Source organism: Symphalangus syndactylus, chromosome 3 (assembly GCF_028878055.3).
Source record: "Symphalangus syndactylus isolate Jambi chromosome 3, NHGRI_mSymSyn1-v2.1_pri, whole genome shotgun sequence".
Classification (NCBI taxonomy): Eukaryota; Metazoa; Chordata; class Mammalia; order Primates; family Hylobatidae; genus Symphalangus; species Symphalangus syndactylus.
Genome location: NC_072425.2, coordinates 142,813,891 through 142,839,845, shown reverse-complemented (window position 1 = coordinate 142,839,845; position 25,955 = coordinate 142,813,891). Strand labels below are relative to the sequence as shown.

The 25,955-nt window shown below is 41.2% G+C and overlaps 2 protein-coding genes and 1 long non-coding RNA gene across 11 annotated transcripts in view; 2 read left to right on the top strand and 1 right to left on the bottom strand.

Annotated features, from left to right (window-relative positions):
- Positions 1-74: 74 nt before the first annotated feature.
- Positions 75-10,528, top strand: PUS3 (pseudouridine synthase 3). Of its 3 annotated transcripts, XM_055273656.2 has the most exons (5): positions 75-236; positions 944-1,143; positions 7,670-8,093; positions 8,212-8,777; positions 9,720-10,528. In XM_055273656.2, exons 3-5 carry the CDS (start codon positions 7,716-7,718, stop codon positions 10,219-10,221), a joined length of 1,446 nt encoding a protein of 481 aa, XP_055129631.1. In that variant the 5' UTR covers positions 75-236; positions 944-1,143; positions 7,670-7,715; the 3' UTR covers positions 10,222-10,528. The 3 variants fall into 3 exon arrangements, with proteins under 3 accessions (XP_055129631.1, XP_055129632.1, XP_055129633.1); XM_055273657.2 differs by lacking the exon at positions 75-236 and having other exon boundaries at positions 911-1,143; XM_055273658.2 differs by lacking the exons at positions 75-236; positions 944-1,143 and adding an exon at positions 2,058-2,152.
- Positions 3,365-16,358, bottom strand: HYLS1 (HYLS1 centriolar and ciliogenesis associated). Of its 7 annotated transcripts, none has more exons than XM_055273663.2 (5): positions 16,237-16,358; positions 12,546-12,597; positions 11,955-12,028; positions 4,849-4,901; positions 3,365-4,662 (listed from the first exon to the last, which is right to left on the bottom strand). In XM_055273663.2, the coding sequence occupies exon 5, from the start codon at positions 4,635-4,637 to the stop codon at positions 3,738-3,740; it is 900 nt and encodes a 299-aa protein (XP_055129638.1). In that variant the 5' UTR covers positions 4,638-4,662; positions 4,849-4,901; positions 11,955-12,028; positions 12,546-12,597; positions 16,237-16,358; the 3' UTR covers positions 3,365-3,737. The 7 variants fall into 7 exon arrangements, with proteins under 7 accessions (XP_055129638.1, XP_055129635.1, XP_055129639.1 ...); XM_055273660.2 differs by having other exon boundaries at positions 11,955-12,025; XM_055273664.2 differs by lacking the exon at positions 4,849-4,901.
- A 193-nt stretch (positions 16,359-16,551) lies between these two features.
- The window catches only part of LOC129479844 (uncharacterized), a 40,257-nt gene continuing 30,853 nt past the window's right edge, over positions 16,552-25,955 (top strand). Inside the window, exon 1 of the long non-coding RNA XR_008656807.2 lies at positions 16,552-16,801. This is a non-coding gene — a long non-coding RNA (uncharacterized lncRNA). The remainder of the gene's footprint in view (positions 16,802-25,955) is intronic.

The window sequence follows — 25,955 nt, the reverse complement described above, 5'->3', positions numbered from 1 at the left end:
AGAGAGCTGGACGGAGGGCAGAGAGCTGGACGGAGGGCAGAGAGCAGGGCGAAAGGGCGCGGACCGGAGGGCAGAGGGGGCAGCCTCCGCAGAGTGGACAGCGCCCCGCCCCCGCCCCGCGGCCCGCCGCGCACACAGGCCTCCAGGCGGGAGCTCTCCGGACTCCCAGCTGCGCTTTACGCCCCGCGTCCGTTTCCCTGGAAATTTCCGCCTCCACATCACAAGATGTCAGAAAGGTTAGCGAATTGGTTAGGACAGTGGAGACAAAATCTGATGAATTTGATATGACGAATGACCTCGAATGCCACAGTTGCGGAAAGGAAGCAGAACTGTTCAAGCTCTAACTGCTGTTCCTGCCCTAGATGCCTGTGATGTTCCACATAGGCTTTTTAAAGCTTTTATTCTGAAATGTGGTCTCTTGTTAAAAACATTTCCTTTCGGTATAACCTCTACGTCCTACATGCGTTTGCATAATCCGGATCCCTGGATCCCTAGTACTAATGATTTAATGACTGCTCAATTTGGGCGAAAGAACCAAATTCCACTCCCTCCCCCGCCCCCCAGTTTTCTAATTGTAATTTTGAGATTTTGATCAGCATTTCTGGAATTGGGGGCAAAAATACAAAAACCCACAGGAAACTGCAGTCATGATCTCTCCGTGGTGCTGAAGCAACGCTCCCCGCTCTGTTCGGTCACTCTCAGGGCACCTAGTCGTTTGTTTTGAGATTATCATATTCGTTTCAGCTTTCAATTTGAATTATAATAGTAAATGTTTTCGTCTCTTAATGGTAACTTTCTTCTCATTTAACTAGGTATAAAATCGAGCCAAGATCTTCAATCTTTTAGTTTTCGTATAAGGCTAGCAGACATTTGAAAAATTACCTTTTTTCTATTATTTTAGAGTAGCACTAGAATTCCTCCTTCTATTGCTGTCCTGCCACAGGCCCAGATTCTCCCCTGTGGGTGGAGAAACGGTAGCTGGACCAGAAAACTTGAGGTAGATTCTAGCACCAAGCTCGGTTCTCAGAACTACATTTCCCACAAACTTGGACTACACCTCCCATGAGGGCTCGGGCGCGTGCGCAGAAGACGCACAGTGACAGCTTCCTGTCTCGGAAACGCGGCGCGGCCGGCTGCGGGAAAGTAAGTGTGGGCTTTTTGGAGTGGGTTACTTTCTGGGTTCCACAGGGGAAGGGACAAATGGACACACTACTGAACGGTTGTCTGTTGTCTTCTTTTTGCCCTCTTTCACATACTTTAGTCTTTTCAGGAAAGCACTCCTGTATGGAAATGAGACCTCGCTTAAGACTATATATTTTTCTTTCGTGCCTGGTACTTTCTGGAGCTCCCGGCGGAAACTCGCCGCAGTAGGGGCGTCTTTAATTCCGTTGTGACGGGAGATTCAGTGGTCCTTGTACTGTGGAGTACAAAAGTGCTCTGCTGCCCCACTTAGAATTGGGTGCTCATAAAACCGTAGAAGTTGAGAACCCAGGAGTATGTGGGAGGCTGTAGCAGCAATTTTCAAATTATTTTGGGGATTGCCTTACATATAGACCACGATTGCTTTCTAGTGATCATAGTGCGTGTCTGCTAATCCTTTGGACAGTACTCCCGCTTCTTCCCTTTGGATTAATATAAAGTTTATCAAGAGGAATGTTATTTATGTGTTAACCCACTGGTTCCTGAGATTAGGACCTTTTTTTTTTTTTTTTTTTTGAGACTGTCGCCCAGGCTGAGTGCAGTGGCGTGATCACTGCTCACTGCAGCCTCTACCTTCTGGGCTCAAGCGATCCTTCCACCTCAGCCTCCAACTAGCTGGGACTGCAGGCGCGCGCCATCTTGGCAGCCTAGTTTTTAATTTTTTGTAGAGACAGTCTCGCTGTGTTGCCCAGGTTGGTCTCGAACTCCTGGCTTCGAGCGATCCCCCTCCCCCCTGCCCCCACCACCCCGTCTTGGCCTCTCAAAATGTTGGGATGACAGGCGTGAGCCACGGCGCCTGGCCCAATGTATGGAACCTGGTGATGGCTGTTTTAGTTTGTAATTGGTGCTTAGGGGACACACGAATTCCCTCTTTGTGGTCACTTCGCAGCCCTGGCCAGGGTGTTACCTTAAACGTCTGCTTGGGAACTACTGCACTTCACCCTGAATTCGGGTAAGATATGCTGGAAAAAGCACTGTAGCGTACCAAGCCCTGTTTTTGCCACAAATCTGCTTTATGACCAACTAGACTCACTCCCTGGCCTAGTTCTTTATTTAGCACGGGAGTTGAACTAGGTAACTTTGGAGACTGGTGATGTTGGACTTTGAGATCCAAATAATCACTGGAGTGTTTTGCATGTTAAAATCACCATGTAATTTTTGACCTCATGAAAAGTTGAGGTGTAAATACAAATTACCTTTAATCCCACTACTCGAGTTAGGTTTTGATCTTTCCCTGTGTGTACTGAGATCATCCTGTATAGTTTATGATACATTCATGTCACTTAATTTTCACCTTCCCATATTACTTTCCCAAGATTCCCAATGACTAATATTCTAATATCTTTAAAGACATTTACTATTCCACTGTTGGTGGACAGTTTGCAGTTTCTACTTATTTGCGGTGAGTATATCCTACATGTACCTGAGTCGTTGATTACTTCTTTTCCAGACAAATGCCTAACAAATAGAACTGGGAGAATGTGTGAATTATGTGGCTTTAAATGTTACAGGGAAAATGATTTTCACAGATAGTAACGGTCAAGGTCATTCATCTTTATGTTAGAGCTTTTTCTCTGTCAACAAGCAAACTGTGCCATCATTCTTCTGGCCTCTGGTGTTAAAACTGACAACTTTCAGATTTTACATGGTCCCTGTTGGGTCAGAAATATCAAGAACAGATAAATTACAATTTAAGGTGAGCAGAATTCCTATTTTGATCTGCACCCAAACAGGCTAGCTTCATATTGGTATTTATGTTTGCATCTGATTCCAGATGTTACTAGTTTGAATTTCTACTGGAGTAGGAATAGCCTGCCAAATGATGCATAATTCCTACAAAAATCTCAGGGGCAAATTATAAAAAGCATGGTATTCCAGAAATAACAGCTGGCAGGCAAAATATTAATGAAATAATTCTGAAATAAAACAAGTTTGAATCCTGTATGTTATATGGTACTGTTTTGGGGCATTTATTAACAAGTATTTTAAATAAAGCTACTTGGATGTGTTGTACACCTTTTAGTAATGAGGCTTTGTTGTTAACCTCTCCCATCCTTTAGGACTATGTAAAAGGCAGGTTTTTGTTTCTTCTTTTGAGCTCTCATCATAGCCCAGGTTCAAGATCATCTTAGGCAAGTATTTCATGAAATAATGTTCAAGTTCATGAATTTCCAAAATTCTTTAATTGGTAAGTGTAATGCCCAGCAACTTAAAAAACACACATTAAAGCACAGCAACTCATATTCATAGGTAAAAAAGGTTACAGGACACAAAGGGCCCTTACTAACTTGACAAAATAGAAAGACCAGGTCTGTTGTTCTTTCTCTGATTTATCTTGCAGTTGCTGGATTTGAGTGGCAATTTGGAAGTATTATCTGATACCAATGTGATACATAGCTAGGAAAGACTAATGATAGGTAAAGTCCTTACCGTAAAATGTTTCTAAGAGCTTTTCAAGACAGTTGTTTCTATTTAAAAGGGAAGATATGAAGAGCTAGGTTATCTCAAACAATCATGTGAAAGAAGTTTAAAAAGATTTAAGAAGGAGAAAGAGGGAAGGGAAGCTTCCTGGGTATGACACCATTTGCAAGGTCACAACGAACACCCCAACGGAGTGCAGACCTTTTCTTCTCTGTTGGTACTAGATAATTGTTTGGGACATATATGTGCTGAGGTTTGGATTGGGGTTCTGCTCGACAAAGCATCTGCTCTCGGACACCCCAGCGTAATTCCTTCCTATGATCTTCACCAGGTAAACGTATTGAGTCCCAGTCCCGTTTGTACTCAAAATAACGGGCTACCCGGTCTGTCTTGCCCCGGTTTCGGCTTAACTGATCCAGCTTTGGGAGAATAAAGGACTTGGGTTTGCTGGCAACAATCAGGTCTTGTTCGTAAGCTGGAGAGCCCATTCCTTCTCTTTGTAGAGAGCAAATGAGTTGATCTTGAGAAATTCCTTGGTATTCATGTGGTAGGTTAAATTTTTGTGAAACATCAAATGAAGATTCCTTGTCTTCCTGGAACTGTATATTCATCAGCCTTTGTCTTAAGTCCCAGAGATCCTGATCATTTTCTGTACCAGATTCTGATTCACTGATAATCGACTCATCTGTTACTAGTACTTCCCCATCTGGCTTTCTGCGCAGCACCTTTCTCTTCATCACTGGCTTTCGGAGTCTTTGGGAGGCCTCAGAGACTGTTTCTGAAGGGACATTACTTTCTATATGTGGGTACTGTAGTTGCACAGGAAGAGTAGGTCGCTTCCCTGGGGCTACTGAAGCTTTACTGTAGGGATCATATTGGATAGATTGGGCTTCTCTCCTGACATCTCCTGCACCCTCCCCTGCACAGATGTGGGTAAAAGCTGTAGCAGCTGCCAACATTCGTTCTTCTGGATCCATATTGGCCCATATTTGTCCATCAGGTAGAAGTTCTTCCATTGCTTCCTCTACACTGTAGGACCTTCTGCAAGAGATAACATTGGTCAGTTTTCTGATAATAAATTCCCAGCTCATAAATTGCTCATTCCCTTATCTCCCTTTTATAGCAGTCAAATGGAGAAAGAATGGCTAAGGCCATCATAAATTCAATACAGGGTAGTATCAGAACAGTTTAGAGGGGCATTAACTCAGTTCTAGGGAATCTTATTACCTGCTTTCATTTCCACTCTTTCTCCTGCTTTCTAGTCTTGCCACCTTCAGGTCCTAAAACAGGACGGTATAGTTCTGGCATAAGAAAAGCTTGAAACTACATGATATGGCGCATACTGCTTAATGTACATGATGTAACAGGTACTTAGGGTGTACTTTATGTGCCTGCCATTGTTCTATGTGCTTTACATTTATTAATTCATGTAATTTTCAGCTATGGGATTATCTGCTTTTCACAGATGAATAACACGAGGCACAGAGAAGTTAAATAACTTGCCCAAGGTTACTCAGCTAGTAAGTAGTGGAGCTGAAATTCTAACTCAAGCAGTTTGGCTTCAGACTGAGTCCCTGCTTTTAACCATAAAAGAGTGATTTTATCTTAAAAAAAAAAAAAAATCACAAAAGCAGTGCTGTGTTCTCACACACACATATAATGTGTATATATATGCATACATATAATTTCTATGCTTTAATAATTTTTTTTTTGAGATGGAGTCTTGCTGTCACCTAGGCTGGAGTGCAGTGGCACCATCTTGGCTCACTGCAACCTCCACCTCCTGGGTTCAAGTGATTATCCTGCCTAAGACTCCGGAGTAACTGGACTACTACGGGTGTGGGCCACCATGCCTGGCTAATTTTTGAATTTTTAGTAGAGATGGGGTTTTACCATGTTAGCCAGGCTGGTCTCAAACTCCTGACCTCAGGCAACCCGCCCGCCTCGGCCTCCCATTACAGGAGTGAGCCACCGCGCCTGGCTGTCTTAGTAGTTTTAATGCATCTTCAGTTGCCAGCTAAATCTGTTTATTCTAGTGTCTGAAATAACTTAGTACCCACATCAATCAGCCACATACCCAATGCTAGTTTCCTGACTGGATCTGAGATAGGTATCTACTGTCCACTATTTCCTGTGTACCCACTATTTTTCTTTTTAAACTGAAAAACTAATACATGCACATGATAATTTTAAGCAAGGATTTTCCCTCCCCCACCAAGTTTTACTCTCAAAGGCAATTTCTTATGATTTATCTAGAAATTTTCCATATTCACATGTACATTTTTTTTTAATACCATAAAGGACAACACTACATAACTCTTCTGAACCTTAAAGATAATCTTGGTTATCCAGCTGTATCATCACAGGCCAGCCTTCATTTTATGTTGCGTGGAATTCCAATGTATGAATGTATCATAAATTTAGTCAGCCATTCCTTTACTGTTGTAATTTAGGTTTATAGGTTTACTGATGCTAAAACGAGTATCTTGCAAGTTTTTATCTATTTGTGCAAGCATATGAATGGATTAAATTTCTAGACATGGGAGAGGTGGGCCAAAAGGTATGTGTATATTCAATTTTGACAGCTGTTGCCAAAATGTTTACCTCCAAAGAAGCTGTACTGACCATACATTAATAAAGCTTGTTTCTCTATTCCCTCTCCAAAGTGGTATACTATCAAACTTTGTCTTTGCAGTCACTTCCTTGAAAAATAGTTCATATCCTTTTGCATTTATTTCAGCTGAGTAAAATTGAGCATTTAAAATTTTTTTAAAAAATATTTTTATAAGCTTTTTTCTTTTTGTTTGAAATGCTTGGTCTTTGCCCATTTGACTCTCAGGTTGCTGGACTTTTTTTACTTTTCCATTAAAACTGATTTATATATTCATGAAATATATATTAAGGAAGGTCACACTTTACCATCACTTATTTTTTTCTTCTCAGTTTGTTGTTTGCCTTTTAGTTTTTGCTGGCAGAAATTTTTACTTTTAGGTCACATCTTTTTTCTACAGTTTCTGGGTTTCTAGACTGTTTTGCTTAGAAAGGCCTTTCCTACTCCAGAATTTGAGAAAAAAGTTATTCCATGTTTTCTTCTAGTACTTTCAGTTTCATTTTTTACAATTTAAACTTTTAATCTATTATAGATACAGAAACTCAAAGTAAAAAACTAAGCTACCTACACTTAGATAACGTAGCCTTAGAACAGATGTGGAGATGGTCTTCTCTAACTAAAGTAACCATCAGTCACAGGTTGTCTAGGACCATCCCAATTTTAAGGATGTAGTACAGTTGTCCTCAGATTATTGAAATATTACAGGAATTTCTACACTGACATCTACATTACATCAGACTGACTTTTTAAACTATTAGAGGCACGGAAATCTTTTATCAAAATATGCATTTAATTCAGCTTTAAAAAGGGGTTAGAGTGCTTAATTACCTTTTTTTCTCCCATCAAAATTGCTTAAAGTGAGACAATCTTGTCTCTAGCTTCTACTTCCAACGTGAAATACAACCATCGGTAAGCTTCTTCAGTTAGGCTAGCTTCTATTGCACCACCTAATATTCATCTAATGAATATTAGATGATGGAACATACAAGTCATTTATTTGAGATAATGGAAAGCAATAGAAACCCAGAGCAGACAGAAGTAGCCCATATAAAGAAATCTTATGACTAGCGAATTGAACAAATACAATGAGAAATCAAATGGAAATGTTTTAGAGAAAAAATATCTGTAACATCAGTCCTCAATCAATTCAGTGAAGATAGAGAAATGAAATCTATAGACATTCTTCCTGAATTTTGACTGCTTTAATGAAACCTTAATAATGACAGCTGAATAATAGTTCTTTCCCTCTGTGAACTGGCCAGACAGGATGGAAAAGAATGCTATCTGTGGATGATCAACCCACAATAAAGCTAATGCTTGTATCCCTGGAAAAGCAAAAGTATATTCTTTGGGCATTAAATTAAATCTTATATACCACTGGAACATCATCAAAGGAACTAGCATTGAAACTGTTGTATCCCTTTGCTCTCTTTTCAGACAGGGCAGACCTGTATGATTTGTTTATTCCTGGGGTTGTCGTATCATGGCTGATAATGACATAGACAGAAACCAGACTGAGAAACTCCTAAAAAGAGTACAAGAACTGGAGCAAGAGGTGCAAAGACTTAAAAAGGAACAGGCCAAAAATAAGGAGGACTCAAACATTAGAGAAAATTCATCAGGAGCTGGAAAAACTAAGCGTGCATTTGATTTCAGTGCTCATGGCCGAAGACATGTAGCCCTAAGAATAGCCTATATGGGCTGGGGATACCAGGGCTTTGCTAGTCAGGAAAACACAAATAATACCATTGAAGAGAAACTGTTTGAAGCTCTAACCAAGACTCGACTAGTAGAAAGCAGACAGACATCCAACTATCACCGATGTGGGAGAACAGATAAAGGAGTTAGTGCCTTTGGACAGGTAAGGGCCAATACACTGTTTTCTCAAAGCAAGCAATACTAGGATATTCTAGGTATACACACTGAGTACTGAGATTATTTATGTCTCTAAAACCCAGTATCTTTGTCTAACTCCACAGGTGATTTCACTTGACCTTCGCTCTCAGTTTCCAAGGGGCAGGGAGTCTGAGGACTTTAATGTAAAAGAGGAAGCTAATGCTGCTGCTGAAGAGATCCGTTATACCCACATTCTCAATCGGGTACTCCCTCCTGACATCCGTATATTGGCCTGGGCCCCTGTAGAACCAAGCTTCAGTGCTAGGTTCAGCTGTCTTGAGCGGACTTACCGCTATTTTTTCCCTCGTGCTGATTTAGATATTGTAACCATGGATTATGCAGCTCAGAAGTATGTTGGCACCCATGATTTCAGGAACTTGTGTAAAATGGATGTAGCCAACGGTGTGATTAATTTTCAGAGGACTATTCTGTCTGCTCAAGTACAGCTAGTGGGCCAGAGCCCAGGTGAGGGGAGATGGCAAGAACCTTTCCAGTTATGTCAGTTTGAAGTGACTGGCCAGGCATTCCTTTATCATCAAGTCCGATGTATGATGGCTGTCCTCTTTCTGATTGGCCAAGGAATGGAGAAGCCAGAGATTATTGATGAGCTGCTGAATATAGAGAAAAATCCCCAGAAGCCTCAATATAGGTGAGTTCAAAAAATAAGTGGCGCATGCCTGTAGTCCCAGCTACTCAGGAGGCTGAGGCACAAGAATTGCTTGAAGCCAGGAGGCAGAGGTTGCACTGAGCTGAGATTAGACCACTGCATTCCAGCATGGGTGACAGAGGGAGACTGTCTCAAAAAAAAAAAAAAAAAAAAAAAGAAAGAAATAGCATATCTTCCTCTCCACCATAACTGTCTAAATAACAAAGTCACTGATTCTGCCTTCATGAAGCTTTAATCTGAATTGTAGAACGTTATGAACATGTAAGAGGGAGCAGTATATTCTAATTTCCTCTCATTGTTCTATCCCATGAGTAAAGAGGCAGGTGTTTTGACCAGGCTCCTTAAGTAAAAAGACATTAATTTCTACATCTTTGTTGTTTCTGAATTTATGTTAAGAGGTATTATTGTTAGGATGTGGTAAAATTAAAATGAACAAACTATTCATATTAAATCTTGCTTGTTTTATATCACTGAGTAATCATCCTACTGTACTTCTGAATTTTTCCTAATTTCCTATTTCTGAAATGGTAGGAATGAAAGAATAGTTAAGATACTTCTTTTGAGAACAGGCTGAGATAGATACCAATAATATTACTCATACTATACAAAATTGCAATGCCATTAACAAATTTGGAAAAAATCCCAGCTGTTTTAATTTTATAGCAGTATGATGGAGCCATGTCTCGTTAGCACTGACATTTACCTAACATAGATCACATTGATCTATGATTTGTTGCATTTTTCATTATGGTAATAAAGGTGTTCAAAGTTAGGGATGGTGAGATATTTTCTCAGCTATTAGTCAATATTAACATCAACGGTGGCCCCCTACCCAGCTCCCTTAACGCAACTAACCCTTAGTTTTTAAAGAACTGTTAGATGGCTGCTATGTATTCTCAAACTTTCTTTTCTCTTTTTCTCTAGTATGGCTGTAGAATTTCCTCTGGTCTTATATGACTGTAAGTTTGAAAATGTCAAGTGGATCTATGACCAGGAGGCTCAGGAGTTCAATATTACCCACCTACAACAACTGTGGGCTAATCATGCTGTCAAAACTCACATGTTGTATAGTATGCTACAAGGACTGGACTCTGTTTCAGTACCCTGTGGAATAGGACCAAAGATGGATGGAATGACAGAATGGGGAAATGTGAAGTCCTCTGTCATAAAGCAGACCAGTGCCTTTGTAGAAGGAGTGAAGATGCGCACATATAAGCCCCTCATGGACCGTCCTAAATGCCAAGGACTGGAATCCCGGATCCAGCATTTTGTACGGAGGGGACGAATTGAGCGCCCACATTTATTCCATGAGGAAGAAACAAAAGCCAAAAGGGACTGTAATGACACACTAGAGGAAGAGAATACTAATTTGGAGACACCAACAAAGAGGGTCTGTGTTGACACAGAAATTAAAAGCATCATTTAACCACAGACAATTTGCCAGGACCTAGGAACCACCTAATGGTAGGTGGACAGAAAAGGAAAAAAAAAAAAATTTACTTGCAAGTACTAGGAATTCAGATGATCAGTCTTAAAAAGGAAAAAAAAGAAAAAAGACGAAAGCCCTATTAAGGAAGTTATTTAATAAGAAATTTCAAATATTCTCTTATCCCGGTCCAAAAGGATTAAGCGACTAAAGCAGCAAAAAGCAGTCGTAAAATGGAGATGTATTTACGTACACCTGGAAACCTGTGCCTTGTATTCAAATTCATTAAAGCCTAATCCTGCAAGTATCTGATTTGTTGTATTTTTCTCCCCAAAGCAGATAAGATATTCACTACTCATCTGAATTTTCATAAAGTGCTTCATCTGAGTGTCTTATTTTCTAAGACAGAATTTAAGAATATTAAATTCATTTAATTAAAGATTGGATAAATTGGTTTAATGCTAGGCACAAAGTTACCTACCTAGAATAAAGCACGGTACCTTATCTTACAAAGCATATAAATCTAGTGCAGAGGTTGGTAAGTGTTTTCTGTGAAGGATTAAAGAGTACATGTTTTAGGCTGTGTGAACCACAAATGGCCTCTATTGCATACATGTTTTTACAATCCTTTACAAATGTAAAAAGCCCTCTTAGTTCATGGGCCATGGTGTTTGCCAAGCCTTGGGCTAGTGACTATAGGCAAGTTCTTATAGAGGAGATATTGAAGCTAAATCTTGCAGAACAAGTGGGAGCCAGTTAAAGTGAGGATAAAGAACCACTTTAAGTGTGTCTAAGGCAGAAGATCCAGTTTGTGTAAAGGGTTAGAGATGACAGCATATGCATTCAGGCAACTGAATTCTTTAATATGGCTTGAGAGTGACAAGAACGTAGTTTAAAAAGGTAAGCAAAGGTCACATTTGTAGAGCAAAGGCATGCCTTAAAAAGCTTAGATTTTGCAGGGCCACTGAAAAAATTTACATGCCCGATAGAATTGTGTGGCAAAAATTTTGTTCTGAGTATTCTGTGGATGGGAAGAGGGCAAGATTGGAGGCATTGTGATCAATTAGGGGGCTGTTGGAGTAATGGAGGCAATAGATGAAGAAAATGGCCTAGAGGAGATTTTTAGTGAGGCGAATGGAGAGCAGTAGATGAATTTAAGATTAAGAAAGTAGAAACAACAGGACTCTGAATAAATATGCCGTTCAAAACTAGGGAGGCTTTCTAGATAACTCCTAAGTTTCAGATGTGAGCAAAATGAGTGGCTGGTAGTACCACATACTGAGAGAGGAAAAATGAGATGGGGCTTTGCTTGTTCTCAAAGTTAATAAGTGATCCTCAAAATATTACTTATGAACACCAGTATTTATTCAAAAGAACTCAGAGTTGTCTTAAATACATTATCCTTTGCAACCATAAAAATAATAAACATCAAAGTTTGAACTCAGACCTTCTTCCTCAATAATAATTTTCATTACTGCAGCGAGTGTTAACCACATTTGGAATTTTTACAAATGCTACCTCAGAGAATGAGTAATTTTGCAAACTTACATTTGAAGGCTTTTTGTTTATTTTACCTATGATGACTGTCTTGACTTATGTAGTCACTAAATTCTTACTCTTCTAGATTGGACGGTATAATCTAGTCAACCTTGAAAGATTTTACTTAAGATCTAAGACCCTGATCCTCTAATTTACAATTCTACCATGTTTATGAGATCCAAAGTTTTACTTACCAACCAATAATTAGTTTTTTCATACCCGTGTTCAAGACTTCAGGTATACGAATATGTTTTCTATCCTCCAGCTGCTAGTGCAAATAACACATGGGACAATTAAAACAATACTAATATATAAATCATGAACTAATGCTGCATAATTGCTACAGAAGCCCAGCAGGGGGTGGACCACAGAAATAGACTTCACTGAAACAGTTCCAGATTTAGGAAGTAAAATAGCATACAAAAGGTGAGGTGACCCTGTAGTACTAAAAAGTACATTATAATAGCTGTTATATCCTAGCAGAGAGGGAACCAGAAAATATCCCATTTTAGAGATGGAGAATTAGTGGCACAAATTACTTAAGATTTATTCAAAATTGCCCCTTGTATGATCCGAGTCTTCTGGATTTGAATCATTATCACTGCTTTTTGGGACCCAGTCTATCAACACTTCATTATGCCCTGAGTATTCTTAAAATATAATTACTTTGGCCTTTAATTTCGATTTAAAGATCTTCTTTTTCATGTAATCAATGATCATGGTAGAATAACTTAAACATGGAAGTGCAAACCAAGGTTTTTTGTTTTTTTTTTTCAATTTCTTACCTTATGTCACTGTATCTTGATTGGCATTTACATTCAAGTAAAAAAAAAAAACCTAGAAAAGAAGAATAGAGTTTAAAAAAATTAACTCTGAAGCAGTGATACATGGAACAAAATGCACTAACCAAAAGTCATTGTTAGGATACTGTGTAGAAGCAAAGGAATCAGAAGATCAGGGTCTTAGATCTGAAGTAAAATCCCTTCAAGTTTGGCTAGATTTTATTATCCAATCTAGAAGAGTAAGAATTTAGTGACTACATTTTTGGTAGTTGCCATAGAAAAAGTCAAGACAGTCATCACAGGTGGAACAAATGGGAAGCCCCCCAATGCAACTTTGCAAAATTACTTGTTCTCTTAGGCAGCGTTTATACAAATTCCGAAGTCTCTGACCCATGGTAAGGATTAAATAAATGTTAGAATGAAGGAACTATTTAGGTTGTGAAATTTAAATGACACTTTTTATATATCTATACATAATAACGATTTGTGAGACTCTGTTGGGGCCAGGAAGATTTTTGGCAGTAAAGCCAAAAGTCAGTTTTTTTTTTTTTTTAATGGCATGTGTCCTACTATACAGTGATTAATGTGTTATTTCCTCTGCATTTCAACTGTGTCACACTCCTATTTTTTTCCTTGAACGTATGAAGATGATGTTTGCAAACAATAAATAAAATAGAAACTTTAATAAGGTCCATAGGTAACTGTCAGTTCCTTCTCTTTCTAATATAAAAGATCGAACAATCCTTTCTCTTTAGAGGGAAACTTTCACATAAAAGCTAGAGCAACTTGTATTCTGTAAACACAGACAACATTGACTGAAATACCTAACAATATCTTCTCTTCAAAAATCTTAGTGACTCAGCATCCTAGGGTTAGCTAGTTACAATCAAAAGGATTTCAAGGGTAGAAGGGGCAAAGACTTTAAAATGAGATAAAGGGACTGGGTCAGTAGACTGTTACAGGAAGGCTATTGCAGTTGTAACAAATTTCTCTACCTCTGGGGAGGTAAGCAAGCAGCTTAAAGAATCATAGTATTAAAACAAAACATCCTACCACAAAGGAAACAATACCATAATGAAGGCAAAAGAGACAACAAACTGGCAGAAACACTTGTAACACGTTTAAAAATCAGTAATATGAATTCCTCTTAGAAAGCTATTAAAGGGTACACATATCAGTAAGGTAAGGGAGAAAAGATAGATGCTTTGCCAAAGAAATAATAACTAATAAACAGGCTGGGTGTAGTGGCTCATGCCTGTAATTCCAGCACTTTGGAGGCTGAAGTGGGAGGATCGCTTGAGGCTGTGAAGGAGTTCAAGACCAGCCTGTGCAGCACAGCAAGACCCCCATCTCTCAAAAAAAAAAAAAAAAAAAAAAAGATTAGCTAGGCGTGGTGGCATAAGCCTGTAGTCTCAGTACTATGGGGGCTGAAGCAGGAGGACCGCTTGAACCCTGGAGTTTGAGGCTGCACTGAGCTATGATCTGGCCACTGCACTCCAGCCTGGGCACAAAGCCAAAGTCTGTTTCTAAACAGCAACAAAAATTAATAAACAGAAAACATGTTCAATTTCAGTAATATGTATAAAAGCATTAAGACATCATTTCAGATTGATAAGATTTTTCAGTACCCAGTGCTGGCGAGTGTGTGAAGAAATAAAAACAAGCATCCTTATTATGCCTTGTGTGTTGGGGATAATCCGTTTTTCTAGAGGGCAGTTTGGCATTATTATTATTTTTTTTGAGACGAGTCTCTCTCTGTCGCCCAGGCTGGAGTGCAGTGGCCTGATCTCAGCTCACTGCAACCTCCGCCTCGAAGGTTCAAGCGATTCTCCTGCCTCAGCCTCCTGAGTAGCTGGGATTACAGGAACCTGCCACCACGCCCGGCTAATTTTTTTTCTATTTTTAGTAGAGACGTGGTTTCACCATGTTGGCCTGGCTGGTTTCAAACTCCCAATCTCAAGTGATCCGCCCGCCTCCGCCTCCCAAAGTGCTTGGGATTACAGGTGTGAGCCACCGCGCCCGGCCCAGTTTGGCATTATGAATCAGAATTTAAACTGTACCACAACTTCTAAGTCACAATCCACTTCCAGGAATTTATTCCAAGGACATAAATTGGACAAGAATGCAAACATGTATACATACAAGTGACCACTACCATACTATTTTATGATTATGAAGAGACTGGAAACAAATGTACATTAGTAGGGGACTGGTTAAATAATATATGATACAATACAGCCACAGCAAGAAACACCACGCATCCATTAAAAATGGTAATGCATATCGACACTGACAGAGAAATGTGTTCCCAATTTATTACTGACTCAATAATGTATAATCTGCTTAACTCACGTTCTTTTAAATTAACATACTTTATTATATTCGTAACATGCAATTATTTAAAATACATTTTATAAGGAAATCACATAAATATAAGGCATATATTCATTATGAATATATCTGAAGTAAACCTAAATGTGAACAGTGTTTTCTTTGATGGTTATCTGTGACTGATGAAATTTCGAGTATTTTCTTTTTTCTTTATACGTACTAAATGTTGCTCGGATTGCTAAAAACATGTACATACTATGTTTGCATTCTTGTCCGATTTATGTTCTTGGAATAAATTCCTGGAATTGGATCATGACTTAGAAGTTATGGTACAATTTGAATTCTGATTTATGTTTTTCTTTTTTGAGACACAGTCTTGCTCTGTCGCCCAGGCTGGAGTGCAGTGGTGCGATCTCGGCTCACTGCAACCTCTGCCTCCCGGGTTCAAGAGATTCTCCTGTCTCGGCCTCCCGAGGAGCTGGGACTACAGGCGCCCGCCACCACGCCCGGCCAATTTTTGTATTTTTAGTAGAGACGGGGTTTCACCATATTGGTCGGATTGGTCTCGAACTCCTGACCTCACGTGATCCGCCCGCTTCGGCCTCCCAAAGTGCTGGGATAACAGGAGTGAGGCACCGCACCCGGCCTGAATTCTTATTTATAATGCCAAACTGCCCTCTAGAAAAACGGATTATCCCTAGCACACAGGGCATAAAGGTGCTTGCTTTTATTTCTTCACTCAGCAGTACTGGGTACTGAAAAATCTTACCAATGTAAAAAGATATCTTACTGTTTTTCTTTGCCTGCTTAGTGAGATTGTATACTGTTTAGAATAAAAAAGATTTATTTCCATTTCGGGGTGGGCAAACACCTTGGAGGTTCCATGCGGCAGTCCACAAAAGGTGCAGATAGAAGGCGACAAGACACGCTCCGCCTTTCAATGGCAAAGCTCGCAGTCGCCCCGCCTGGCCGTGGGCGTGGCTAGGACCCAGGTCGCAAGCGGCCTTCGGGACTCCGCTCCAGCCCTGGGGCAGTCCCCAGCCTCCGACTGATCCCAGGGGCGCGGCCCAGGAGCTCAGAGACACCACCGGGGCAAAGACCGCGGCGGCGGCCAGCGCACACCGTGACCTCCAGGGGCCGCGGCCCGCCGCGCACATCGCCTGCAGCTCACGCTGCCCGGGCCGCCTTCCTCAGGAACGCAGAGGTTGGGGACGGCTCGTCAGGCAGGACCTGGAATCCAGGGAAGGAAGCTGCCACTCTGCACCGTCCCGACGGCGGGAAAAGGAGGGAGGGCTCCCGCCGCAGTGGGCCGGCAGCCACCAAGTCCCCGCGTCCCTCCGCTTCCGGCCTTAGCCCGGCTTACCTGCGTAGCCGAAGTCGGCTCTCTGCACCGCGTCCTGCCAGTAGCCAGCAGAGCACCGCAGATTCTGTTAGCGTTCGCGCAACTTGCGCAGGCGCACTGCCGGCCCACGCGCCGAGCCTGGCGTTAACCGCCGGCCGCTGAGGTTTAAATCCAGCGAGCGAACCGGCACCCTTGGCCCCGTCCGCCCTCCCTCTTATTGGTCCTGAGGGTAAACGTCCTCCAAGTCTGCATCCTGATTGGCGCACATTTTCTCTTGGCCTTCTCCGCCGGCGGGAGCATGCCCGGGATTTCCAATGCGGCCTTAAAAATATCCGAGTCCGCCTAGCTGAGGCGCGCAGGCAGCAGCCGTTGCTGCGACGCCTCTGGTGTACTAAATCTGGAGGGGAGGTTGGGCTGTCCAAGAGAAGAAGACCCTCGAACCTTGGCTAATGGCGACGTTTGCAGAGGCCGCCTAACGTTCTGCCACTTCATTGGAATCAGCCTCCGCCCTTCTCAACTCCTGGCTGCTGCGGGGCCAATGGTGCCGGGAGACGAGGGCGCTCAGGCACGGTTCTAACAGTCTGGGGTGAGTCCGCCTGTGCGCTGTAGACGTGCTCCTGGGGCCTGACAAAGCGGCTGTATGAAACCCCGGCGCACTGAGCTCTTCCTTTCCTCTGCATGCTGTGCAGAGCCCTGGCGTGACCCGTGGCTGCGTCTCGACAGCTCCTCCCACGTTCCTCTAACTGTGCTCCAGCCACTGACTACCTTGCTCCAGCATGCACTTGTTTTCTTTTGGAATGTGCCTGTCTCCTTCACATGGTATTACTCTAAATTTTTTTTTTTTTTTTTTGAGACGGAGTTTCCCTCTTCTTGTCCAGTTGCCCAGGCTGGAGGGTAGTGGCGCGATCTCAGCTCAGTGTAACCTCCGCCTCCCGGGTTTAAGCGGTTCTCCTGCCTCAGCCTCCCGAGCAGCTGGGATTACGGGCGTGCACCACCATGCCCGGCTAATTTTGTATTTTTAGTAGAGATGGGGTTTCACCATGTTGGCCAGGTGATTCTACCCCCTCGGCCTCCCAAAGTGCTGGGATTACAGTTGTGAGCCTCTGCGCCCAGCCACTAATTTTTTTTTAAACCCGACGTTTTAACTCTTTTTGCATCTGTACCTGTAAAAAAAAAAAAAGAAAGAAAAAAATCTAGTGCTTGGGGATTGCTGAGGATGAGATCTGTAAAAGCAAGAGGAGAGGCCCCCAGGGTTCAATATCCTAGTCAATACCAAGCAAACCTATCTCAATTGGTCCTGAGTCCTGAGCATTGCATTTTCCACCTTAAACAAATAGGTGCTAGTTGTCAAGTTCAACTTACACCATTTCTTAAATCCAGGATTCAGTGGGAGGGGAGAAATGTTTAATCCTTTTCCTCCAAACACTTCGTATTATCTCTTACTCTCCCTCTTTGCCTCAGGGCCTTTGTGCTACCTCTAAGGCACTTTGAATTTGTGGGAGGAAGAAAATGGAAGGAACAAAGGAGGGAAGATGACAGAAGTAGGTTGTGGAGAGTTGAGTGACTGCCCCTACATCTGCAATATCATAACACTCCTTTAGTGCAGCGGTCCCAACCTTTTTGGCACTAGAGACAGGTTTCATGGAAGACAATTTTTCCATGGCTCAGAGAGGGGGTATGGTTTTGGGATGATTCAAGCGCATTACATTTATTGTGCACTTTATTTCTATTATTATTACATTGTAACATATAATGAAATAATTATGCAACTCACTGTAATGTAGAATCAGTGGGAGGCCTGAGCTTGTTTTTCTGCAACTAGATGGTCCCATCTGGGGGTGATGGGAGACAATGACAGATCATCAGACATTAGATTCTCATAAGGAGCACGTAGCCTAGATCCCTGGCTTGCGCAGTTCACAATAGGGTTCACGCTCTGGTGAGACTCTAACACCCCTGTTCAACCGACGGAAGGCAGAGCTCAGGCAGTAATGCCAGATGGGGAGTGGCTGTAAAAACAGATGAAGCTCCTAAGGCTCACCCCTGCCTTGCGGCCTGGTTCCTAGGTACCTGTCCGTGGCCTGGGGGTTGGGGACCTTTGTTTTAGTGCACATATTCTTTTCTTTCCATAGGAGCAAATTTATATGCTCAGGTTTTATCTTATGCCAGCACGACTTTTTCTTTGGCTTTGAATCTCCAATCTGTCTTAGAAAGCAAAGAGTAGATGGAATCATTTTTCTTCCAGCTTTGAACATCAGCATACTCCTTATGGATCCCCCAGTTCGTTTCTTTTTCTTTTTTTTAATTTTTTTTTTGAGACAGAGTCTCTCTCTGTAGCCCAGGCTGGGGTGCAGTGGCACGATCTTGGCTCACTGCAACCTCCACCTCCCAGGTTCAAATGATTTTCATGGCTCAGTCTCTTGAGTAGCTGGGACTACAGGCGTGTGCCACCACGCCCAGCTAATCTTTGTATTTTTAGTAGAGACAGGGTTTCGTCATATTGGCCAGGCTAGTCTTGAACTCTGACCTCAAGCGATCCGCCGGCCTCCACCTCCTGAAGTGCTGGGATTTCCAGCGTGAGCCACCATGTGCAGCCCCAATTAGTTTCTTGTTATCCTTTATATTAAATTTTGATCTTTGAAAACGTTTAATACATAGCAACTTGAAGGATCTACTCCTGAATATTTCATATTTCAAGTGGTATCTTGTGTTCTACCCAACCCTGATTTTTTTGTGGATTACTTAGTCCTCCAATTTTTCTTAGATCTGATTTAATAATGCTTGTGGTTCCCAGAAATCTACTGAACCCAGGTCAAACCTTAAACAAGAAACTTTAACCAAGACCACTTAAAATACAGTATATAGAGGAAAATCCTACTCTGCAAACCAAATCTCATCTTAAAAATTTGTTATGGAAAATTTCAAACAAATGTTAAAAAACCATACATAATGAAGCCCAGTGAACTCAATACCAGATTCAGCAATGATTAACTTATGACCAGTCTTGTTGCTTCTATATCACTAACCACATACCTTGTCTTGTATTATTTTGAAGCAAATAACAAGTATCTGAAATCTACATATTTCAGTATGATCTCTGAAAAATTAAAGGACCTTTTAAAAGCATAACATAATGCTATTATCATACCTGAAGTAGTTAATATATTTTCTTACTATCATCAAATATCCAGAGTTCAATTTTCTACTTGTCTTTCTTGTTTTGAAGTTTGCTTAACTGGGTCAGGATCCAGTCAAATCCACATGATATGTCAAATCCATATGTTCTTTAAGTTTCTTTTATTCTTTAAATTTCTCCCTCATTTTTTTCCTTGCAATTTATTTGTTGAAGGAACCAGGTTATTGGTCCTGTACAATCTCCCACAATCTGGATTTTGCTGATTACATCTAAGCGGTGTAGTTGAACATGGCTTCCTTACCTTTCGATTGCAACACAGCTCTCTTCCGTATGCTTTCCCTAATTAGGTGTTGTTGGTTTATCAACTCATTAACTTCTTTATGAACTGAAATATTGCTTTCAACTGGTTATATCATCATGCTTGTTAACCACTCCTTTTTTTTTTTGAGACAGAGTCTCGCTCTTGTCACCCAGGCTGGAGTGCAATGGCACGATCTCGACTCACTGCAGCCTCCGCCTCCCGGGTTCAAGTGATTCTCCTGCCTCAGCCTCCCGAGTAGCTGGTATTACAGGTGCGTGCCACCATGCCCAGCTAATTTGGTATTTTTAATAGAGGCAGGGTTTCGCCATGTTGGCCAGGCGAAACTCCTAACCTCAGGTGATCTGCCCACCTTGGCCTCCCAAAGTGCTGGCCTCCCAAAGTGTGAGGATTACAGGCGTGAGCCACCGTGCCTGGCCAAATTAACCACTCCTTTATGATATCTTTGCTTACCTCACCTCTTTGTTGACATTTTCAGACAAACTTTTCAACTATAGTCCTCCCTTACCTGACTAATTACATCCTGTCCCTAATATTTTCAGTTCTTCTCTGTTTAAGTCTTCTCAGTATTGGAGGCAGAACAATAATGGCATAAAGAATAACACAATGAAAATAACCAGCTTTCACTTGACACTGCTGCTCCCTTCTGTCAGCCTTTTTGTCCATCCTCTCTCCCCTATTTTCTTTGCTCAGTTGCTCCTTAAGTCCCTGCATTCTGGATTCTACCCTCATCAGTATATTCAAACTGTACTTTCAAAGGTCACCAGTGATCTTGGTAGTCAGCTCCAATTGTCTTGCTCAGCCCTCATTCTTTTTTACTTCTTAAAAGTATTTGATAAACAAGCGGGGCGCATTGGCTCATGCCTGTAATCCCAGCACTTTGGGAGGCCGAGGCGGGTGGATCACGAGGTCAGGAGATCGAGACCATCCTGGCTAACACTGTGAAACCCCGTCTCTACTAAAACTACAAAAAATTAGCCAGGCATGGTGGCCGGCACCTGTAGTCCCACCTACTTGGGAGGCTGAGGCAGGAGAATGGCATGAACCTGGGAGGCGGAGCTTGCAGTGAGCTGAGGAGATGGCGCCACTGCAGTCCAGCCTGGGTGACAGAGCGAGAGTCTGTCTCCAAAATAAATCAATAAGTAAATAAAATAATAAATAAAAAATTTTTAAAAAAGTATTTGATAATCAATTCTGCAAATATTTAATGAACACCCATGGTAAGTACTGTGCTATGTCTTGGTGATTTGATAGTGAATTTAGAAAGACACAATTTCTGCCCTTATGGAGCTTTTGGTCTGATAGGAAAAATTGACATTGATCAAACAATCACAAATTACAGTTGTCCCTCAGTATAATCTGGGTATTGGTTTCAGGGTGCCTGCATATATCAAAAATCTGTGCATACTTAAGTCCTAAAATTAGACCTACAGAACCCACTTATATGAAAAGTTGGCCCTCTGTATACCCAGGTTTCACATCTCTCAAATACTGTATTGTCCATTGCCTTTTGTTGAAAAAAATTCACATACAAGTGAACCTGTGAAGTTCAAACTCGTGTTGTTCAAGAGGCAACTGTACTATGAAATTACAGTTGTGTTCAATGCTAAGGAAAGGCAAATGGTTCAATGAGAACATTTAATACTAGGGAGATTTGGCATCGTGTCACTGAACCAAGAATTGAAGGATAAGTAGGTGAAAGGACAAGGGAAGTGAAGAGGGTGAAAGGAGTTTGCTAGGTAGCGGGAAAAGCATACTCAAAGGTCTATGATAATGGAAGAGTCAAGAAACAGAAAGACCAGCAAAGAAAATATGGTAGAGATGAGGCTGAGAGATAGGCAAGGGTCAAATCATGCAGGTCCTGTAGGCCAAGGCAAGAGATTTGACAAGAGCTATAGAAACTGAAGTGTTTTAAGTAGGGTTGAGGCATGACTAATTAGTCAGATAAGGGCTACATATTCAGATTTGCATTTGAAATTATCTGTTGGCAGCACTGAGGAGAATGGATTTGAAGAGGGGAAGATTATATGTGAAGTCCAAGTGGGAGATGGTTGCATTATTCAAGGTGGAAGACTGTGGTAGCTTAGGCTAGGAGGATAATAGCCAGAGATTTCAAGAAGGGGATGGAGATAGTTGCTAGACCTCATGATGACTTGAAATGGATTGACTGGGGTTGGGATGTGAAAGAGAGGCAGGTCATGTATTATTCATAGGATTCCTGTTTGTGTAGCTGGATTCTGTTTTCTGAGATAGGGAATACAGGAAGAAAACTGTGTTTTGAGAAAGAGAGTTAGATTTTGGGCATGTAGAATTTGAGATACCCTGGGGGCCTCCAGGTGGAGATAAAAGTAGGTAGAATATAAGCTCATATTATGGTGTCATATTATCTAGGCACAAATACTGCCTCCTCTACTCCCTGCTTTGTGATAAGGACAAGTTACTTAGCCTACTTTTAAGAAGTAAAAAAGAATGAGGACTGAGCATGGAGCTTAGATGAAACATAGGGCCTGGAGATGTGGATGTATGACTCATTTGCCTATAGGTGGATGTGGTTTAAGTAAAGGGTAAGAACAAAGTCTTCCAGGGAGAAAGTACAGAATGAAAGAAGGCAGCCTGTGTGGTACGAAGTGTGTTCACTGCCCTCTCCTGAAACTCTCATTCGTGGAACTCTAAGAGTACCCTGTCCTGGCTCTCCTCCCACCTGCCTTCTGCCTCTCAACTATTGCTGCACCCCAAGTATTGACCCTTTCCGTTTTTTTTTTTTTTTTTTTTTTAACCTTGGAGAGCTTATTGGTTTTGTTGCTTCCATCATCCATTTTATGTGGAGTAATTTCAAAATCTGTATTTCCAATCCTTACCTCTTTCCTGAGTTTCTAATGTCTACCTTAGCTGTATTCTAGCATTTCCACATAGATGTCTTTTCATCTTCCCAAATGCAACATATCTGAATGTGTTTTTTTTTTTTTTTTTTTTTTTTTTGAGACAGAGTCTCGCTCTGTTGCCTAGGCTGGAGTGCAGTGGCATGATCTCAGCTCACTGCAAACTCTGCCTCCTGGGTTCACGCCATTCTCCTGCCTCAGTCTCCCAAGTAGCTGGGACTACAGGTGCCCGCCACTGCGCCTGGCTAATTTTTTTGTATTTTTAGTAGAGACGGGGTTTCACCATGTTAGCCAGGATGGTCTCAATTTCCTGACCTCATGATCCACCCGCCTTGGCCTCCCAAATATCTGAAATTTTTATTACTCATCTTTCCTCTCTGGAATCACCTTGCGATTCCTCTGTTTCTATCTGTGATATTAATCACTCCCAACACTTAAACATTTTTTTACTCTTTCTCGTCCCCATCTTTCTAATAAACATTACATTATTAAGCTTTATTTCTCTCCTTTCCATTTCCTTTTTACTACTAATTACTAGTTCAGTACTAATTATTTCATTCTTGGATTCTTTCAGTAACACATTTAATAATATGGGAGGACATGACTATCAAAAGATACAATTACAGCAAATTTAGCTTCAAGTTCAAATTGGCTTTTATTTGTGATTCCAGAATCAAGCAACACCTCATTTTATAAAATAGAATGAGTGTTCAGATGAAGTGAGCAGAGGAGTTTGGCTTCATAGGCAGAAAAGAGTAGAAGAAAGCAGAAATGGAACGGAAAGTAGATTGGTTGGTTCAAAATTTCTTTCCTTGTAGTGTTAAAACAGAGAACATCCTTATCATGCTAGCTTAGGTAATCCGTACTCCTTCTGATTGGCCGCTATGAATCTTCTGTTTTTGGAAAACTGGCCTGTTTCAGAGGTCAGTTTGATTATGTGGCACCTAATATGAACGACTTCATTCTGTTTTGTTTGGTTTCTTGGGGCCTCATGCAGGAGGCTAGTCCAAACAGTGGCCTCCCATACTTTGTTTACATGGCATAGTTAAGAATATAAGCTCATATTATGGTGTCATATTATCTAGGTACAAATTCTGTCTTCTCTGCTCCCTAGTTTGTGATAAGGACAAGTTACTTAGCCTTTCTTTGACTCAATTTTCTCACTTTTAAAATGGGGTAATATGCTTGAGCACGGGAGGTAGAGGCTGTAGTGAGCTATGATCACATCACTGCACTCTAGCCTGGGTGACATCTCACCCAGGCTAGAAATCTCACCTTTGAAATCTCTTAGATGATAAGAGTGGCTTTTGAATGCTAGTGAGATGACTGGTTGCAGGATGGGGGCTGGTCACCAGAAAGACCAAGGCATGATTAGAGTTGGGACTTTCAGCCCCATCTCCTGGCCACCAGGGAGGGGAGAGAGGCTACAGATTTAGTTGATCACCAATGACCAGTGTAATCAATCATGCCTATGTAATAAAGTTTCCATAAAAAGTTAAAAGGATAGCTTGTGGGGAGCTTCTGAATAGCTGAACATATAGAGGTTCCTTGAGGGTGGCATGCCCAGAGAGGGCATGGAAGCTTCATACCCCCTTCACGTGCCTTGCCCTATGTACCTCTTCCAGCTGGCTGCTCATCTGTATCTTTTGTAATATCCTCCATAATTAGTGAGTTGATGTGAGTAAAGTGTTTGCCTGAGTTGTATAAGCTGCTCTAGCAAGTTAACTGAATCTAAGGAGGGGGTTGTAGGGGCTCCCAATTTATTGCTGGTCAGTCAGAAGTATGGATGACAATCTACTACTTGTGACTGGCATCTGAAGCGGGGGGAATTCTTGTGGGCCTGAGCCCTCAACCTATGGGATCTGACCCTATTTCCAAGTAGATAGAATCACAATTGAACTAGAAGACACCCAGCTGATGTCTACTGCAGAGTTGATTGCTTGGTGTGTGAAGAAATAACTCCCACACATGTGGGGTTGGAAGTGTTGTGTTGAGTGGTATGTGAGAGTGGAGGGGAAAAAATGTTCACTAATTCAGTTTCCTTTATAGGGTTGTGGTGAGAATTAAATTAAAAAGTGCAGGTTAGCACAGTGTCTACCAAGTAATAATAACAAAATACATTATAGATATTGTATAATATTGTTATTCTTTATTCTTATTAGATTAATAGCTCCCTGCCTTCCCTTATATCTCTCTTGGCTCAATCCATCCTACACCATTGCCAGATGAATCTTCCTAAAACTTTAATCAAGTTATTCTGCTTAAGTACTTGCAGTGACTTCTCTTTGCCAGAGTAAATTCAGTTTCTCTGGGTTCCTGCACGATCTGGAGCTATCGTGCCTTTTCAGTCTTATTTCCCCTCTACTCAAGTCCTCTACTCTAGCAAGTTTTGTTTCTTCACTGTCCTGAAAGCCACTTGGTTTATTTAACTCTGTGCCCTATACTGCCTTCTTTATCTAAATTGTCCTCTCATCTCCTTTCAAATCCTATGGATCTCTTGAATTCTCAGCTCCAAGTTACCTCTTCTACCAAGCCATGCCTAACTACCCTTAAGCCATCAGAATCTGACCATCTTTGAAATTTCTGTAGCACTTGCTTTTGTCATTTAACATCTACAACATTTAGATTGAGACTGTTAATATTCTGTTTAATCTTATCTTTTCTTCTTGAGATGCTCATTCCTTTCCAATCTTACTTTCTGATATTTCATAATGTGAACCCTTCACCAATATGTTTACTAAACACTCAAGTGTCAGCTGTGATGATGATGGACAATCAAAAATGTCTCCAGACATCACCAGATGTCCACTGTGGGGTCAACATATCCAGGATTGAGAATCCGCATCTAGTATTCACAACGTCTAGCATTGCTACACGATGATGATGATGAAGAGATGATGTACATTTCCACTGATAGTCATACATGGCCTTCTCTGTTTATGTCTCTTTCCAGCAATCACAAAGGCAGTGTGTTATACAGGAAACAGCAACAAAGGATCAGGAATCAGGAGACTAGAGTTCTGGTCTCAGTAATTTGCTCTCATGATTTGGATAAGTTGGTCAGTCTGTGTTTCAGCTACTTCACCTACAAAATAAATAGTTAAATGAGATCTTGTTAATTGCTTCAATTCTAAAATTCTTAAGTCTAGTTTTTAAGGGCCAGCTCGTTTGTTATTCTCAATTATGCTTATTTACATATTAAGCATTTTTACTCATATTTTGCCTTACTGTTATTGCTTTTCCAAGTATATGTGTCTTATTCTCTCAAGAATATTATTAAGCTTTTTTGGGCAGCATATGTCTTATATTTGTTGTTATTCATAACATCTAGTATTGCCACATGTACAATGAAAATCAAGTTTGGTTGAATTAATTTTGCTTTATTTTCATTTTTGGTAATTTTAGA